The 17,992-nt window shown below is 26.5% G+C and overlaps 1 protein-coding gene across 1 annotated transcript; it reads right to left on the bottom strand.

Annotated features, from left to right (window-relative positions):
- Positions 1 to 451: 451 nt before the first annotated feature.
- Positions 452 to 6,151, bottom strand: LOC109812989 (putative pectinesterase 29). Its single transcript, XM_020377082.3, has 5 exons — positions 5,122 to 6,151; positions 4,589 to 4,748; positions 3,086 to 3,292; positions 1,797 to 2,044; positions 452 to 1,448 (listed from the first exon to the last, which is right to left on the bottom strand). The coding sequence occupies exons 1-5, from the start codon at positions 5,424 to 5,426 to the stop codon at positions 1,286 to 1,288; spliced, it is 1,083 nt and encodes a 360-aa protein (XP_020232671.1). The 5' UTR covers positions 5,427 to 6,151; the 3' UTR covers positions 452 to 1,285.
- Between the last annotated feature and the right edge of the window lie 11,841 nt (positions 6,152 to 17,992).

The raw sequence follows: 17,992 nt of genomic DNA, 5'->3' as shown, positions 1-17,992 counted from the left end.
GTCCAAACTCAAAGGCTTCTTTTAAACCCATAACTTATCTCTATTTTATTTTATTTATTTAAAACACAATTTATTTATATTATAAACTCAATTAAATAAATCAATTAAACTTATATTATAAATATTATTAAAATAATTTTTTTTATTTGGGAGTTGATACCATACCCCAAAAAATGGAGGGGTTTTAATACATTATCTTGTGTGGACTAGTAAAAAATTTGAAAAAGTTAATTTAATTACAAAATAAATAATCTAAATTATATTTATACAACAAAAAGTAAGACAAAATTATAGAGATTAAAATTATAAGATTGTAATAATTTTATGAAAGCATGAAAAGAAAGAAAAGAATTAACAAAATAGAAATGAAAAAGTAATTTACATTATAGAAATTAATGGAATTGAGACACTTTGTGCTTTTATATTTTATTTAATAAAGGTGTTTAAGAATTACAAATATGTACTTTTATATTTTATTTAATAAAGGTGTTTAAGAATTAAAAATATTTGTTATATATTATAGTTGATCTTCAAACCTTAAAATCTTAAATTCAAATCTTGTATTTGTAAGGATAATTAATTTTTATTATTTAAAAATTAAAGGATAAAATCATTTAATTAAACATCTTGATTAATTCAATCATCAACCCAAATTATAAAACATCAATTAAAATGACTATAAAATAATAATACTCAAATTACAAGAATTAAAAAATATATTTAAACCTATATTATTTTATTAAGAGTATCGTACATGAAAAATTGTCTATACTCATTAAAAATGAAGAAAGAAAGAAAAAACATGAGGGATAGGTACTGTTAAATAAAAGATTTGTCACTAATTGTCATGTAGACATGATTTTGGATAATGTTAAAAGTATGTTTAGTTTACTTCTAATATGTCTGAGATCAATTTCGTTGTATCCAAAATATTCAGAATCACATTTACTAATCACGTTTACCGCATGTTTTACTATTAATAACATTGATTTCAAGATGTTTGAATTTACGATTATTTGGAAGCAACTATATTATTAGTTTCTTCATCAAACCAAATCAATCCTGAAGTTTTATTTATCCAAATTTATAATTGTGTAAACTCACGTTGATTCTATATTAATTATATCAACGTATATCAAAACACACGATGAATAGTATGAACATGGAGTTTTGGGACTTCAGATCTCACATCTAAACAAGACTAAAATAAGCAATCATGTACACAAACTTTATAAAATGTTACACATGCATGCTGGTGTTGAACATGTGCTTTTCTCAAAGGGATTTAGAACTGTTGTTCGATCTTGATCCAACCTTCTTTGTCAATGAAGCTCGTACTTGCCAGCATATTGATGGTTTCTGAATCCAAATTCTTCATCCAACTTACTCGCTTGGATTTGTCAGCACCAGGTCCAGAATTTCCATACTCTGCGAATGTTATGCCACCCCTGAAAAAATAGATCCACATAGATGAAATTCCATAATAACCCCAAGCAAAAATTAATAAACTAAAAAAAATATGAAACATAAAAAATGTTGGCCATTCTTATTTTTAATGCATTTTTAATAAACAAATCATATATATATATATATATAGGGTTTAATGGTGATCGGTCGATATAATTACAGTTTATATGAATACCAAAAGTAATTATTATATAATTAACTCAACAAACTTATAATTATGTGAATTGTAATGAAATGACAATGCAAAATTATTTTGGTTGTTAGTATATCATTATTAAACTCGTATTTATATGAATGTACACAAAATGGGTTTAGAAGAAGGATCTTACTCATTCCCAGCAAAATTCCATGGTACCCAACCTTCTGGAATAATAATGTTGGACATCATATTGTTGTAGAAAAGAACTCTAGCATAACCTCTCCATGGTCTTCCCAAGTAAGTTGTACCATTTCCGACAATAGTGCAACTCTTGAAAACAAACCCATTTGTGTCGTTTGGATTTTCTCTCCCTTGTGCTGTGATAAAACCACGGATGGCAGGACCTAGATTTGCATCAATAGCGGATATGGTACATTGCTGCAAAATAAAATAAAAAATTATTATATATATACTTTAAATATGTTTTTATTTTGTATATTTAAAACAATTATTCCATATCTTAATAATTAATATCTACTTATTCTCAAATAAGAGTCATTAATGCATATAATATACTATTGACTAATCGGATTCTACAACAAAATTAATATTGCACTCGCACTTATAAAATAATTTTAAATAAATATAATATAGTTCTGGGAAGTTAAAAGGTTTTGATATTATTATTCCGTAATTATAGTTTTTAATGACTATTTTTTTATCATAAAAATTATAAAGACGACAACAAAAATTAAATAAAAAAAACTCTGCATACGATGCTAAACTAGGGATGGATGTAAAAGGGTTTGGGGGCCTTAGACTCCTAAATTTGTTTATAATAATAATAATAATAATAATAATAATAATAATAATAATAATAAGTTCATTATCGTATTGGGAGTTTGGTAGTAGAAATAATAAAATCTAAGTTTTATATATTTTAAGTATTAGTTAATTGGGAAGATAATAAGACTTTTTTTTTCTCTTTTTAGATAAATATATTACTTTTCCTTATATAATATTTATTGTAGAGATATTTATATATTTTTCTTTATTTAGGCAAAATGTTACACTATTAATAATTTTCTTTTTTAAAAATCTATTATTATTTTAGACGTTGTAAATTATTGCATTATAAAGTCTTTTATATTGATTACATTTTTTTTCTACTTTCTAACAATTTAAAATTATTTTTTTTTCAAAATTTATTGATTATTATTGTTATAAAATACAATATAGAGATTAACATAATTTATTCTGATTTAATAGACTTTTATAATAAAATTAGAATTCTTTTATATAAAAATATAAGTAATATATGTATTAAAAAATTATATCTACTTTTTTTTATTTGACCCCTTCCAACTTGAAACTCAACCCTCTAGTGACTGTTTTTAAATGATCATGTAAAACTAAATGTCATACACGTAAATAATTAACCATAACCAAGAACAAAAGAGAAAGCAAGATCATTATTACCTCGTATATAGATTGGGCAGTGCCAAAGATAAAATCCATAGCACCTGCAATGGTGCAAGACTTGAAGTAATGTCTTCCTCGATCATCCCACAAAGTGTCTTGCAAACCATAGAACCCAACATCATAGAAGTATGACATGTCGCCGCTTATCATTGCAGCCACCGCAGGTTCCATGTTCTGAGCAGTTTTGTAATCATTGTATGTATTCTGTTCCAGATCATAGAGCCAACTTTAGTTACTGTGTTCAAAAATCAATCAGCCTCAAACAATCAAAACACAAAATAACATATCATTAAAACTGGATTAATATGCAGCAAGACATTAAAAAAAATTCAGAATGATTATTAAATTTATATATATATATATATATATATATATATAACAATAGACTATGTATAAATTAAATTAGATTTAAATATACTTTTAATCCTTATAAAATAAATAAATTTTGATTTTGTTTTCTATAATAATTTTTCTTTATTTTTTAATTTTTAAAATTAAAAATTATTATTTTTGTCTATATATAATAATATATGATACTCATCAATTATTTATGTTTAAATTAAATAATCATTCTAAGTTGTATCTAGTACTACTTCAACTAAATGTTTAAACATAATGTTATTTATTTTTCTTAAAATAAATATTAAAATTAAAAAATTAGTGATTTAAATTTTGAAGGGATGGAAATCAAATTAAAAATATTACAAAGGCTAAAATTTAAAATTATTTACTTTTTAAGAACAAAAAAAATTCTAAATTTTAAAAGGATGGAAAAAAGTTTGTTTAATTTATTAGAATTAAATTCATTAAATGAATATAAATAAATATGACTAAAAATTAACGTTGACCTGTCTAAATTTTTCTACAATTTTGTTTTCTCTAATTAAAAAAATATTGACCACTATTAATTAGTGACATTAAAAGTAAAATTTTAAAATTGAGAAATAATATTCTTTTAAAAATATTTGGTTTATTTATATTTTAATGGTGAAAATTTCTGGCGACGATATTTCAGTATAGGAAAAAAATTAAATAATATGTAAAAAGAAATTAAAATATACCCCCTGCACAGGTTATATACATTATCTTATTGACTTTTAGTTATAGTTATTAAAATCAGGATATTCTATACACCAAAAATTTTGTCAAGAATTTTATAACTTCTTAGACCAACAGATTTTCAATGTTTAATCAGAATCATATGATTTTCTTTGTAACAAATAGCATAAATTTCTAGGCAGAAATGAATTAATAATTGACATAAAACTTTTCATTATAGTTAACTACATAAAACTAAAGAGAAACAGAAAAAATAAATAAAAGAGAAGAATATGTATAGCCAAAATATATAATAAAAGAAATAATAAAAAAAATTTCAAAGTAATAATTTTTTCATAGAATGAGATAAATAAATAAATACACAAAAAAAAAAAAAACAATTAGTGCAATGACAGTAAACAAAAATGATATTAATGCAAAACCACTGAGAATATTTCTCACCTTAAAAGTAATAGACTTGACAACGACATTGTTAGCCATGCTTGCAAATGTAGGACTCTGTGCAATTGATTCATGATCTTGCCATTCAACAAAAGTTCTCTTTTGTCCCTCTCCTTTTAATACGACAAATGGCTTGTCATAAGGGATAAGCAACTTTTCCCTTTCCACACAGAACACAATACGTCAGTATCAAAGACTTACAGTTACTCACTTACACGCACACTTATGTACATTTACGCACACAATTTAGGGTTTAGCATCTCTTTTGATACAAAATATTACTATTTGGTTCTACATGTATTAGAACCCAGTATTCTTTATACCTCACCCCCATTTTGTTCATAACGACTAAATATATTTTTCAATTTCAAATCAAACCTTAAATATCTAGTTTCATCTAGAGTTTGAATTTCTTGGTGTCTATTCAGTTTCAGCAACTTAATAATAGAATATAACATGTGTATGTGTAATATATATAAATTAAATTGTGATTTTCATTGAATATAAGAGAGAAAGTTGCTTGTAAATTTTACTTGTAGGTGCCTGCTTTCACGTGGATGGAAACCCAATACTGGTTATTGGAAGGGACAGAATCAATAGCAGATTGTATTGTAGAGAAGTTTCCATGCCCAGATGGATCCACGATGACTGTCTGGTAATGAGAAGCTGCTGTATTTACAGGATTTTTTTTGATATCGCGGGCATGACGACCACGATGACGGTGATGATGTTGATGTTGATGATGACCATAACCATTATCATTGTAATTAGCATGTGCAAATTCTACTCCTAAACCCACCAAAAGAAAGAGACATAAACAATAGCTACTAAGAGACATGATGGGAGAAAACAAGTTTTTGAGACTTGGGAATGAAATTCGACTCTTGTTGATTGCTTAATTCAATGAATGAGAGTAGAAATGAAGATGTCTCACGGCACTCTTGTGAGAATGAGAATTTGCATTTAAAGACAAATTTCTTTATGGTGGTAAACTCAATTAAGGAAACTGAAAGGTTTATATATAAAAGGAGGATTTTTTCTGTATATGAGTCACAGAATTTTCTTAAATATGAATATTATTTTCCCTTTATAGAGTTTGAATAGATGAATCATATTTTGAAGATCAAGGGAAGATTATTATATAAATATGGCTTAAATGTTTTTTTTTTTTTAAATATACTTATCTTTTTTTTTTTTTTAATTTTAGTCTCTAAAATATTTTTGTTTTAATTTTTAGTCTCTTAAAATATTGATTTGTTTTTTGTTTCTGCCATGATATTTTTTTTAATTATCTGAATTACATGTCAAACATTAAATAACTTTTTTCCTTAAAATAGTACATGTTCAAAATAGTAAAAAAAGTAATGACAAAAATTTAAAACGAAATAAAAATTTATGCAAATAAAAATTTAAGAAAAATTTCAAAACAAAAAATAAATGTATGTCAAGAAAAAAAAATATTTTAATATAAAAAATATTTTATTTTTGTTTAACAAATTAATGCTTTAACTTTTAGAGTTTTAATATTTTTCCTATTTCTCTTCAAGGTTTTTTTTTTTCTTCTTTGAACGATTTCAAGACTTTTTCATACGTAAATAATATATCTTTTTTCCTTTCACCGCATCTCAATTAATTATTATTTATATTCTATCACATTATATTATATATATATATATATATATATATATATATATATTATTTATTCTCAAGTGATTCTTTCAAGAAAAAAAATTATTCTCAATTAATTAATTATTAATCATCCTTTATAAGAGGTCATTTATCTTACGTCAAATTGGATTATTATAAAAAATAAATATCTTTTAAAAATATTTTCTTATGTGATTTCATTGTATTTAAGTTTCTACATTTTATAGGAAATATTTTGAAAATATTATTTTCTTTTAATTTTTATTGTGACCCTCTCTCTTTTGCATATCAAATTACCTTAAAAGGTATAATTCCAAGCGTGTGATTCAGTATTAGGGGTTGATCCACGCTTAAGCAAGGTTAGGAGTTCGAATTCTGCCTTGTGTATGCAGTCGCGTTAAATCTTGGGGCCAGCTATCCTATCCTTTGAGGTGCCTCCAACTTAACGAGGAGATTAGTCACGCCTAGAAAACTACTAACTATAATTCAAGTAGCTAACATATATCATTCACTAATATGACTAAGACATTTTATGTCTGCTTGAGACGTAATATAGATGTTGATGACATAAAATGTTCACACATTCTATAACAGATCAACACATAATATAGATGTTTTCATTAATTACCTCCTGTTGTTAGAGGTGCACTACTTACTTTGGTTATGTTATGTATATGGGTTGGAGTACCCCTTGTATTCCTCTAATTTAATTCAATTTTGCTTAGCAAAAAAAATATATAGAAAGTTTATTTTCTATGTCAAGTGGTCAATTAATATCCGTCATAATAGGGATACAAAATATGATAATTTAATATATTGACTCAAGAAAAAGAAGATGCTCATCTTGTGTGGATATCTTCCATGTCATCATGGGCAAATGGAGTTTGATTTTTGAAAATCTACAATTAATTCAAAATAAAGATAAGTTTAATATTAGTCAATCATTAAATTGATACATAATCATTTAAAGTAATTAATTTGATTTAAAAATGTATTACCTCCCTCCATGACTCCTTAATATTGTCAATAATGATGATGAACATTTGTTTCATGTAATAGTCGTATTCATGATTAACAGGTTGACATAGACATTATAATTTAGTGAATATAAAATATAAATAAATTATAGTTGAATATATTTTAATTGAACTCTAATTACTATTTGATTGACAGTTTGACTTATTTTGAGGCAATATATCGAAGTTTTTCCCTAGCTATTGGAGGAATCCCCGCAAGATCAAGTTTGCTTCCAAAGACCTACAAAAATAAATGATAAATCAAAAACATTTATAGAATAAAATTATTATTGGTTTCATGAAATTATAAAAAAAGAACCCACGAAGATTGAAAATTAAAATGTATGAGTCAATGAGGTGTCTAACAAATAATTTAGTAGTTTTGGTGTAATGAACACGAGAATTACAAGAAATTACCTAAACGGGAAACATTTCACTCAAAAACTTGATCAATTTTGTGAAATTTTTATAAGTCTATCCATTTTTTTCCTTAAATTGAAAATTCTTAACGTCACGAACAACTATGTAAAATTATGGTCGTTTGTATACAAAAGTTTCTCTATATCAATACACAAAACTATCATACAAATGTGTGTTTGAAAGAATCAAGCCAACACCACAAATCATGTCCTTTAGTCGATCATCCATCTCTAAATCGACTTATTAATTATTTTTGTAATTGACACACTTGTTTGTGTGGCAAGTCTAACAATTCATCATGTCATGTCAATATTGTGTAGCTTTTGAAAAATCCACCACATAAAATATGTTCTCGTATAATGTCTACCAGTTGCTTTGCGAATTGATGTAATTCACACAAGAACAATAAAATCTTTTATTATTGTTTAACATTTTTTTGTGCAAACAGAAAAAAAAAATTTCCACTCTATTCTCATATTCAATACTTGTTCATAAATAATTTATTCAACTCTGATCCATTAGTGCGTTTGTCTGACATAAACTGTGTCAACCTTTTTAATATAAGGTGTGACTGTACCCATTCAAAAAGATAATTTGTTATACTTGATTAATACATAAAGATAAAGTCTCATAAATTAAATTTGACAAAATTTTGGCAACAATTCGTATTGATCTCTAAGTACACAAAATGAAAGTGGTGACATCAAATTCATCGCAATCAAGTATCTGCCCAAAAAACAACATGAAATAAAATCAGCTGAAATCTTATAAAATTTAAAATGAGACTTAACATTAATTAACTATAAAAATATATATTTTTCCAAACTATCCAAACGGACAATTCAAAAATTAAAACAATGATTATATGCTAATTGTGGAACCATTGTATTCAATTTCAAACGAAAAATTAAAGTTCTTAACAATTATAATAGAACACTTTGAGCTATCTAAGAATATAACTATGTTTAGTTAAAACTCATATATAAAATCAATATAATATATGCATGTAATTAACCATGTCAACACAACAAAAATTAAATTAGTAGTAATTGAAGTATTCATTTAATTATAACTAAATTAAATTGTAATAAAAATATTTTTTAAATTTTAATTCTTATTGCCTAATATTGCAAAATTAATAATTTATATTTGATTATACTAACATAAAGTTACTAATTAACATAAAGGTCTAAAATTACGGGTACCTAAAAGGTATTTAAATTAATGTCTCAAATAATTTAAGAGTATATTATTTATATCTCAAATAATTTAAGAGTATATTATATAAAATGCCTAATATAGTACTTTCTAAATTTCTATGTTTCAACTAACTTAAGATTGTCTATAATTTTGTCAACTATCTAAATTGACTAATAATGTTATCTATATCATTATGCATATCTTAAAGGAACCACACAAACTCTATATCTAACTAATGTTCAAATCAATTCTTTATGTGCATATAGACTCATACACAAATTTTATCGAAACCGGTATTGAGAAAATCTAAAATGAGCAAAATAGATAATTAATGAACAAACCCAAAATGAGCAAACACGTAATGAGAAAACCAAAAATGGTAATGAGCAAACCAAAAATGATAATGAGAAAACCTATATTTAGAATAATATGCATCAACCACAGATCCTAAAAACCATGGAATAAGAAGAAGAAAAGCTAGCTACGAACCTAGGAGCGAGCAAGAGGGATAACTGAAGAAAAGCTCACCGAATTGAAGGAAAACGGAAGGAAAAGTGGTCATTGAAACGCTTTTGTGACAATGATTACTAAAATGAGTAAGTAACATACACGGAGGAGTCGTCAAAAATCGCCTCTAAGTTGCCTTTGGAGAAAGAGATGAATCAATGGAGTGCAAATTAAGTTAACACTTTCATCGTGAGTAATAACAAGATCTTTTATGGTGGGTTACAATTTATTCGCCATAAAATATTTCCTTTTATGATGAGCAAGTCACAGTCGTCACAGAAAGGTTAGAGTCGAAGGTTTACCAACGCATTCTATGACAGATGTTGACTTACTTATTATAGAAAGAAAATTTTATGACAAGTAAGTCAATATCCATCATAAAATGTTTTGACATATTTACAAGTATGTCACTGTGTCATTTTTTGTGTCCTATGAATAACATCCAACATAAAAAGTGTGTCAAGAAATCTTATTTTTGCACTAGTGATTGCAATTCAAAGGAAACAAAAATGAATCATATCATAAACAAAAATTAAGAGTCCTGATGTCACATCTAAGTCTCATCATCTTCATCGAGATGATCATCATCTGCAAAATACACATAGAATACAACAAACAACACGAAAGTGAGAAATGTCTCACTCTGATGTGAGATATATGGGTGAAAATAAGACAAGCCTTAAATAAGGGGCATATGATTTAGTCTATTTAAAGTCTGACCTAACTTGACTTATTTAATAAAAAAAATATCAAGTTTAGGCTTTTAAAAAAGTATATTTATTTAAATAGGTTAGACTTGGACTTAAGAAATTTTTGTTAGATTTGATAATTTAACCTATTTATCTATATAATATAATAAAAAAATATACATATTAAGTTATTAATAATATAATTAAATAAATAAATTTGTACTACAAAAATTAAATTTTTAATATTTTTTACGTTCTCATTAACTTAATTAAATGTTTTACATTGTCTATTTATACGAAATTAATAAATAGAAAATAGATAATCTAACTATCATATCTTCACTTATTTCTTTCCTCCATATTCTTGGTTGTTTATTTAGAATAACTGTAAATGCGATATATGAAATATTTAAAAATGTTTTTTTAATAAGATTGTCTTCTTTCATTATACTTGTGCGTGAGTGTACATGAGTATGTATAAGTTTTTCTTCTTATGCTATTTTTTATTTTTACTGTAAACTCTAAATTTTGATAATAATAATAATAATAATAATAATAGAATAAATTATTTTTTATCACAAAAGTTTGAAAAGACTCACACATATTTAAAAATACATTTTTGACTTATTTAAAATTAAATTTATTTGCCTATTTAATATTGTTAATGTAAAATAAACTAATAGAATAAATCAGACTTTTAAAAATATTAGGACAAGCTTAGAAAAAAATGTTTATAATATTTAATAGACTAGGTGTTATGCTTTACTTTTATAGAATGAGCCTGATCTGTATATTTAAAGTCTGATCTAACCTATTTTCATCTCTAGTGAGATAGAGTCGGATAAGTAGCGGTGGATTAATAATCATCATATATACACAAAATAAAATATAAATGTCAACAACAATCATTAGTGGGTTTAATATATGAAAAAAAACAGATACAAAATATAATATTTTAAACATATATTAATAATTTAATTAAAGTGAGGGGTGCATCTACCTACTCTTACTATAATGTAAGTCAGTCACTACGGATAATAACACATAAACAACAACATAAGACATGAGTAGTGTATTGGATTGAGATTTCATAAAACGTTTTTAGCACATAAAAGTTTTATGGATTTTAAAAGACTTTATAGGAATTTAATGACTTTTTAAAGATATTTTGAAAAGACTATACATGAATGTAATGATATTTGAGATTTTCTTTCAAAGATTTTTTTAATCAAGATTTTATAATATGAATTATAATGGATTTGTATCTTAAGAATTTATAAGATTTGAAAGGATTTTATTAGATTTTAAAGGATAATATGATAATACAATTAATAAAAAAATGACAAAGTTTGATTAAATAAAATAAAATCAATCAATTTTTTGATCTTTTAATAAATAATTGATTCTATTTTCATGTCTTCTCAAGTAACATTTATCTATATACAATCCATTTATATTTTTAAGTTCGTATTATTGAATTTAAATAATATATTCAAATTTATGATATTCATTAATTGGTAGAATTGTCACAAATATATTTTTAATATATGTTTAAAATTATGATATTTTAATATTAAATTTTAATAAAAATAAAAATTTGTTAAATTTTAATAATTAATTTTTTTAAAATATATAATATTTAATAATTCAAAATTAGTATTAAATATTTAATAAAAAAAATATTGATAAATTATACATAAAAATGTAACAAAAAAATATAATAGATAAAATAGATAGGAGAAAAGATGGAAAAAAAAAAAAAGAAAAGGGGAAAAATAAATAAAAGATGAACAAAAGGAGAAAGGAAATATGAAATAGAGAAGATATAAGAAGAGAAAGAGGGAAGAGCAAAAAAAGAATATGAGATAGGAAAGAGAGAGAGAGAGAAAAAAGGTGAAATAAGGAAGAGAGCGAGGAGAGAAAGAAAATGAGAGAGAGGAAAAAGAGATAGAAACAAAAAGGACGGGCAAGAAAATAAAATAAAATAAATAAATGAGAATAAAAATCATGCGAAATATAGTTGTTGTGAGATTGTTGAATGAGTAAATTGTATGTAAATTTTATTAAAATAGTCTTACAAAATCCATTTATGAAAATAATTTATTAAAATCTTTATATTGTTGACTTTTTTTTAAGTGTATCAAAAAAGTCTTAATTGAATACCATCATGTTTTAATGTACTTTAAAAAAATTTTAATTATCTTAATTGATTACTACATGGCTTTTTTATATTAAAAACAATCTTGATTAAATATCATAAAACTTTTTTATAATAATTTTTTTAAAATCCTTTGAAATTTAAATCCAATACATCCCCTTATGTATCCATATAACTATTCAATATAATATACAGTATTATAACTTTAAAAAGAAAAAAGTAATATAATAAACATTAGTATATCCACATAACTATGTAAAATTTTTTAATTTTTATTCTAGTATTGATACTGGTGTTTAAAATGATTAAAATTTTTAGAAATTATGAATCTTAGAAGAATTTATTGGGTTGAAATTTCAAAGGATTTAAAAAAATTAATAAAAAAAGTCTTGTAGTATTCGACCAAGATTTTTTTAATATAATTTTTTTTGTATTATTCAACAAAGATAATTAGGATTCATTTGACTAAGAGAAGTAATGGAGAAACTATGTTCTGCTAGGATTTTAGAACAAGATTCAAAAGAAGAAAACGATCCTTTTACTCATAGAACTAGGTTTGAAAAGATTCATCTTTATGAGGAAGAAATAAAATTCAAGTATATCTTGAAAAAATATCAACAATAACAAAAACATATTTCTTTCCACCAAGACTATGTGTTTTAGTAGGTCCAAACAGATATGTGAAGTAATTCAAGTACTCTTTGAGAAATTACATATTTTTTGGATTGAAAACTTGATTTTGTTTGTTTCCCTTCACTGCATGCTTCACATAATTTATCTTTATCATATTTAATCTTTGACTACCCCCTAACTAGATCAAAATTAAACAATTTTAACAGAGTTTTCATATTTATGTGTCATACTCTTCTATGCCACAATCATTTATCATTTTCAATAATTGCAAGACATAGATGGTCAAGAATATCTTCTAGATACACAGTATTTAAATTCTTTTCTCTGCCTCTAGAGAAGAGAACCTTTCCTGAAGCCTTTTCACCAATCTAACATGCATTAGGTTCAAACATAACTTCACTGTCATTATTACATAGTTGGTTGATGCTCAAAAGATTATATGCTTTAACCCTTTCACATAATTAATATACATTATCTATTTGGGCATATTCATGTTACCTATTTTTCCAATGCCTTTTATTGTTACTTTTCTATTATCTTCAAATGTGATATATAGATCATCCATTTGCCATCTTCTTAAGGATCAAGAATTTACTTTTATCTCTTGTCATATGCCTTGAACATCCATTATCCAAGAACTATTACCTTTTCTTGTTTTTGTGCATCAGAAACTAAAAGAAATTTAGCTACCCATGCTTTGTTAGGTCCTTTCATGTTAGTAACCATCCTTTTGACCATGTTATTTTTCCAATAACATTTTAAAGTATCATGACCCCTTTTGTTACAATTGGAACACCTTTTTCTGGCTTAACTGAATTTAGATTGATTGTATATAGCCTTCTTCTAATTATCTTCTTTAAAGCCTAAGCATGCTCTATCTTGGAAATGTTTTTATCACCAATTAACTTATCTAAATTTATTTTTTCATTTACAAAGTTTGACAGATCTTGAGTTAAAATTTCAACTTTGATTTGAGAGATTTATTTTCATTTTCTAAAACTTTCATTTCCTTGGTGAGTTTTTTTTTAATTGTTCAAACATACTAAAATGGGTATGTAACACCCAGTTTTCAAAAAGGTTATTATTATTATTATTATTATATGGTATTTGGTCATAATTATTTTAATAATTATAGAGGAATATTATTTTGTACATTTTAAATAATTATTGTTTGGGACAATTATTTTGTACGTATTAAATAAGTATTTTTATTAGTGTTTTTAAATAAATATTTATGTTTTAAGAGAAGGTTGATTTTATATGATATTTTGTTATTGAAATTATATTATTATATTTTGGGTCATAAATATATTATTATTATAGAGGAAAAATATTTTATAATATACATGTATTTATTTTATTTAATTATTTTGAGAAAAAAGAGAAGTGGGTTAGAAGAGAAGGAAAACGGGTTGGGTTGACCCAGCCCAATGGATTAATTTTAAGAAAGGAGTCAGGTAGCGCTGCCTCATTTGCATTCTGAAGGGTTAGGAAAAAAAAAAGAGGAGAAACAAAGAACTCTAACGAAGAGTACTCAGGAACGATCTTATACCACACCAAGACCATTCGTCTTCTGCTCATCCAGGTAAGGGGGGAGTGAGAAACCTCGCTCAGGGTGCGGGAATAAATGTTGGGTAATAGGATTGACCCTCAATCCCTTGCCTGATGCATGTTTCTAGGAACAGGCAAAATATGAACGTTTTCTGTTTTGTCTTCTGATTGTTCTATTGGGCTTCTTGTTGAATGTGATGTGTAGATATGCGATTGATTTTGAGAATGATCATGTTTTGATATGAATTAGAGTGCTATATGGGTTCCTACGGGAAACCCTATGAGAAACAGGCAAAATAGGAATATTTTCTGTTTTACTTTCTAATTCTTTCATTGTGTTCCTTATTGGATGTGATGTATGAATATGTATTTGATTTCAAAATCATATAAGTTTTGATATGAATTAGCGTGCTTTGTAGGTTCTTTTGGGAAACCCTATGAGGTAAAATTAGGAATATGATTTATGTATCATTTTGATGTATATGATGATGAGAATTTTCTTTATGAGACTATGAGAATATGATGTGAGAATGTGAAAGGTGAACATATATGATCTTTAATATGACATTGTGACATAATGTGACATGAGATATGATATGAAATGTGAAATGAAATGTGAAGTGTTGAGTCAATGTAATTGTGAATGTGAGACATGCATCATATGCATATATGACTTATGCCAGGTATGTTGCTTAGGCCGCATACCAGTGATGTAACAGGCAATGTGATGAAATGACTTATGCCATGTATGTTGCTTAGGCCGCATACCAGTGATGTAACAGGCAATGTGATGAAATAACTTATGCCAGGTGTGCAGCTTATGCCGCATACTAGTGATGTAACAGGCAATGTCATGAAATGACTTATTTTAGGTGTACCTTGGGTCACCAGTGATGAAAAAAGTGAAACTTCCGTATGGCGCCACATGCATGCATTTATGAGTCGAGTCCATGACATCATTCCATAATAAATGAGTGTGCAAGTGATATTGATTTTGTATGCGTAGTGTTTACATGTGATTTGTACTTGTGACTTATGTTTGTTGTGTGTGTGTTATCTAACCTTTATTTCTGCACTTGAACCTGAGTGAGATGTTTCTCACTCCTTTGTTGTTATTTGTCTGTGTTTAAATTGTGTTGCAGGTGATCATCAGCATGAGGATGTTGGTGATGAGGCTTAGGCTTCAGTTAGGCATGCTCTGATAGGATATGTGACATCAGGGCTTAGTTAGGTTTAGCATTGGAGTTTCATTACTATTATTAGGAAAGATTGATGTTTTATTTTGTCATCATTTCCGTATTGGACTACGATTTCCGAAATATGAATGTGAACTCTCTATCTATGTATTTTGAAACCTCATTTTTAAGAAAGTTTTATTTACTCTAGAATGTACTTTATATTTATTCTGTATTATGTATGTGGGGTAGAGGGTGTCACAGGGTATCTCTTAAACATAAGTTCCTTTTGTTCAAAAGTTCATTATCTAATTACAGACCTTCATATTTTTTTCTAAGCAATTAAAAGTTCCCCTTCTAGAGAGGCACATTTATGAGCTAATAGGTTTGAATCTTTTAGAAGATTATCAAAAGCAAATAATGATTCTTTATCATTTTTAAATAGTCCAGGTTTAGATTCACATACATGTTCTTTGTTAGAATCTACCATCAAACACATATTTGTTGTTTTCTCTTCTCCTCCATTAGAAGATAATTATTTTAAATCATCCCAAGTGACCATTATGGCTTTCATTTTTCCTTTCTTTTCATCTTTCTTGAGTAGTGGACATTATAATTCATAGTGTCCTGGCTTGTTGCATTCATAACATTTTACTTCATTTTTTAAGGTTTTGTCAACTGGAGAATCCTTTATGAATAAGATGTTTTTCATCCTTTTTCTCCTTCTGAGTAGTCTTTGAACCCTTCTAGTTAGAAGAGCTAACTCATCATCTTCCGAGTTCTCTTAAACATCTTCTGATTTTGAGTCTTCCTCAGTTTTTAATGATTTATATTTCTAGCTAACCTTAAGAGCCACAAATTTGCCCTTAGGTTGGAGTTCTTCTTGTAGCTCCTGCTCATACACTTTAAGTGATCCAATCAACTAGATATACAACTTATAGTAAACAATAGAAAGCAAGTAAAAGGATAGGGGTATGAAAGATTGTAAACAAAGATTTATATTGGTTCACCCAAATTTGGGATACATCATACTTTCACAGACATTGTGATATTTTTCATTATTATCAGCAACCATTATTCTTATTACAACACTAGCCCCTACTGGATTCATGTTCACACAACACAATCACCTACTGTTTGTGTTCTTCCACTTAGCCACTTGCTAAGATTCCTTCCTCAAATACCTTTTGAGACTACAACCGTCACAACTGTTTGTTATGAGTTCACTTAACGACTTGGTTAAAACTTTCACACCTCTGAACACTAGATCTAGGTAGAGAAAGCCTTTTTACAAAATCAAGCTTTGGTGTATTCTAGCAACGGCTATGGTTACACAAATTCTCTTTGATTAGGAGTTTCCATTAAGGAAGTTTCTCACTTATTTTTCTATTAGAAGAATGTTTACAAAAGTGTAGAAGTGGAGATCCCTCAACATAGAGTATGAAGTAAGGATTACAACTATGGAAGCTTGTATTTTGATGGCTCTCTTTTATCTTGCTTACTTCAAACAATTCCCTTGGTCTTCCTTTTATAGACTCCAAAATAGGTCTATTGGAGTTGACCTAACTTTTTAGCAGTGTTGACATCGTCTTGTATTTTTACTCTGGTGTTGTCAGCATATCCTTAAAAAGCAATTTGCTTCTGAAGCTTCCTTCTGAGTGTGCTTCTAAGTAACCTGTTGAACAAGATCTTCTGTATTAGTCTTTTGAGAAGTTGAGTTTGAATTGAAGCTTTCTGATTTAGAGGCTCTACTAGAAAAGCTAATGTACAGGGTCTTCGAGGCATCTTCCCTAAAAGAAGATTGATGTTCAACTTGAACTTCATTGATACATCAAACTTGTGCACACATAAATTACCTATGACCAAGGTGTTTTGCATCAACTCAAATACATAATTGTGCTTATTAAAGTTCTTCCAAATTGGAACACTTATAATACTCTTAAATATATAATGTTAAATTTGAAATACTTAAACAAAATTGTTAATACTATTCATAAACATTCTTATTTGACAAAATATGAAACTAAAAATTTATCATTATTAAAATATTTATTTAGGAAAGGATTCAACATTAAACACCTATTGAAAGCAAGAAAAATATAAGTTTTGACTAATCCTATCACACATAGTCCTTCAATCAAATAGGATTAGTCACCCTCCTTTTGGGCCTTGCAAATGGGAACCCACTGTGAGTTTATGTCCTCGATAAAAAATATTAAAAAAATATTAAAAAAAAACTCTTTTTCCTTGTTTATTGGCATTGTAGCTGCTACACTACACTGTACATGGTGAACCTATGTGTGAGTTCACCTTAACAAACGTGTTAAATAAAAGTTCAACATATTTTTGTACATTTATTTTACATGTTTGAAATGGTTGGGAATGTAACAAAAAAAAATTTATATGCA

This window comes from Cajanus cajan, chromosome 11, assembly GCF_000230855.2.
Source record: "Cajanus cajan strain Asha chromosome 11, NIPB_CcT2T_4, whole genome shotgun sequence".
In the NCBI taxonomy this organism is placed as follows: domain Eukaryota; kingdom Viridiplantae; phylum Streptophyta; class Magnoliopsida; order Fabales; family Fabaceae; genus Cajanus; species Cajanus cajan.
The sequence above is the reverse complement of the archived record's forward strand: the minus strand, read 5'-3'. Positions and strand labels throughout refer to the sequence as shown.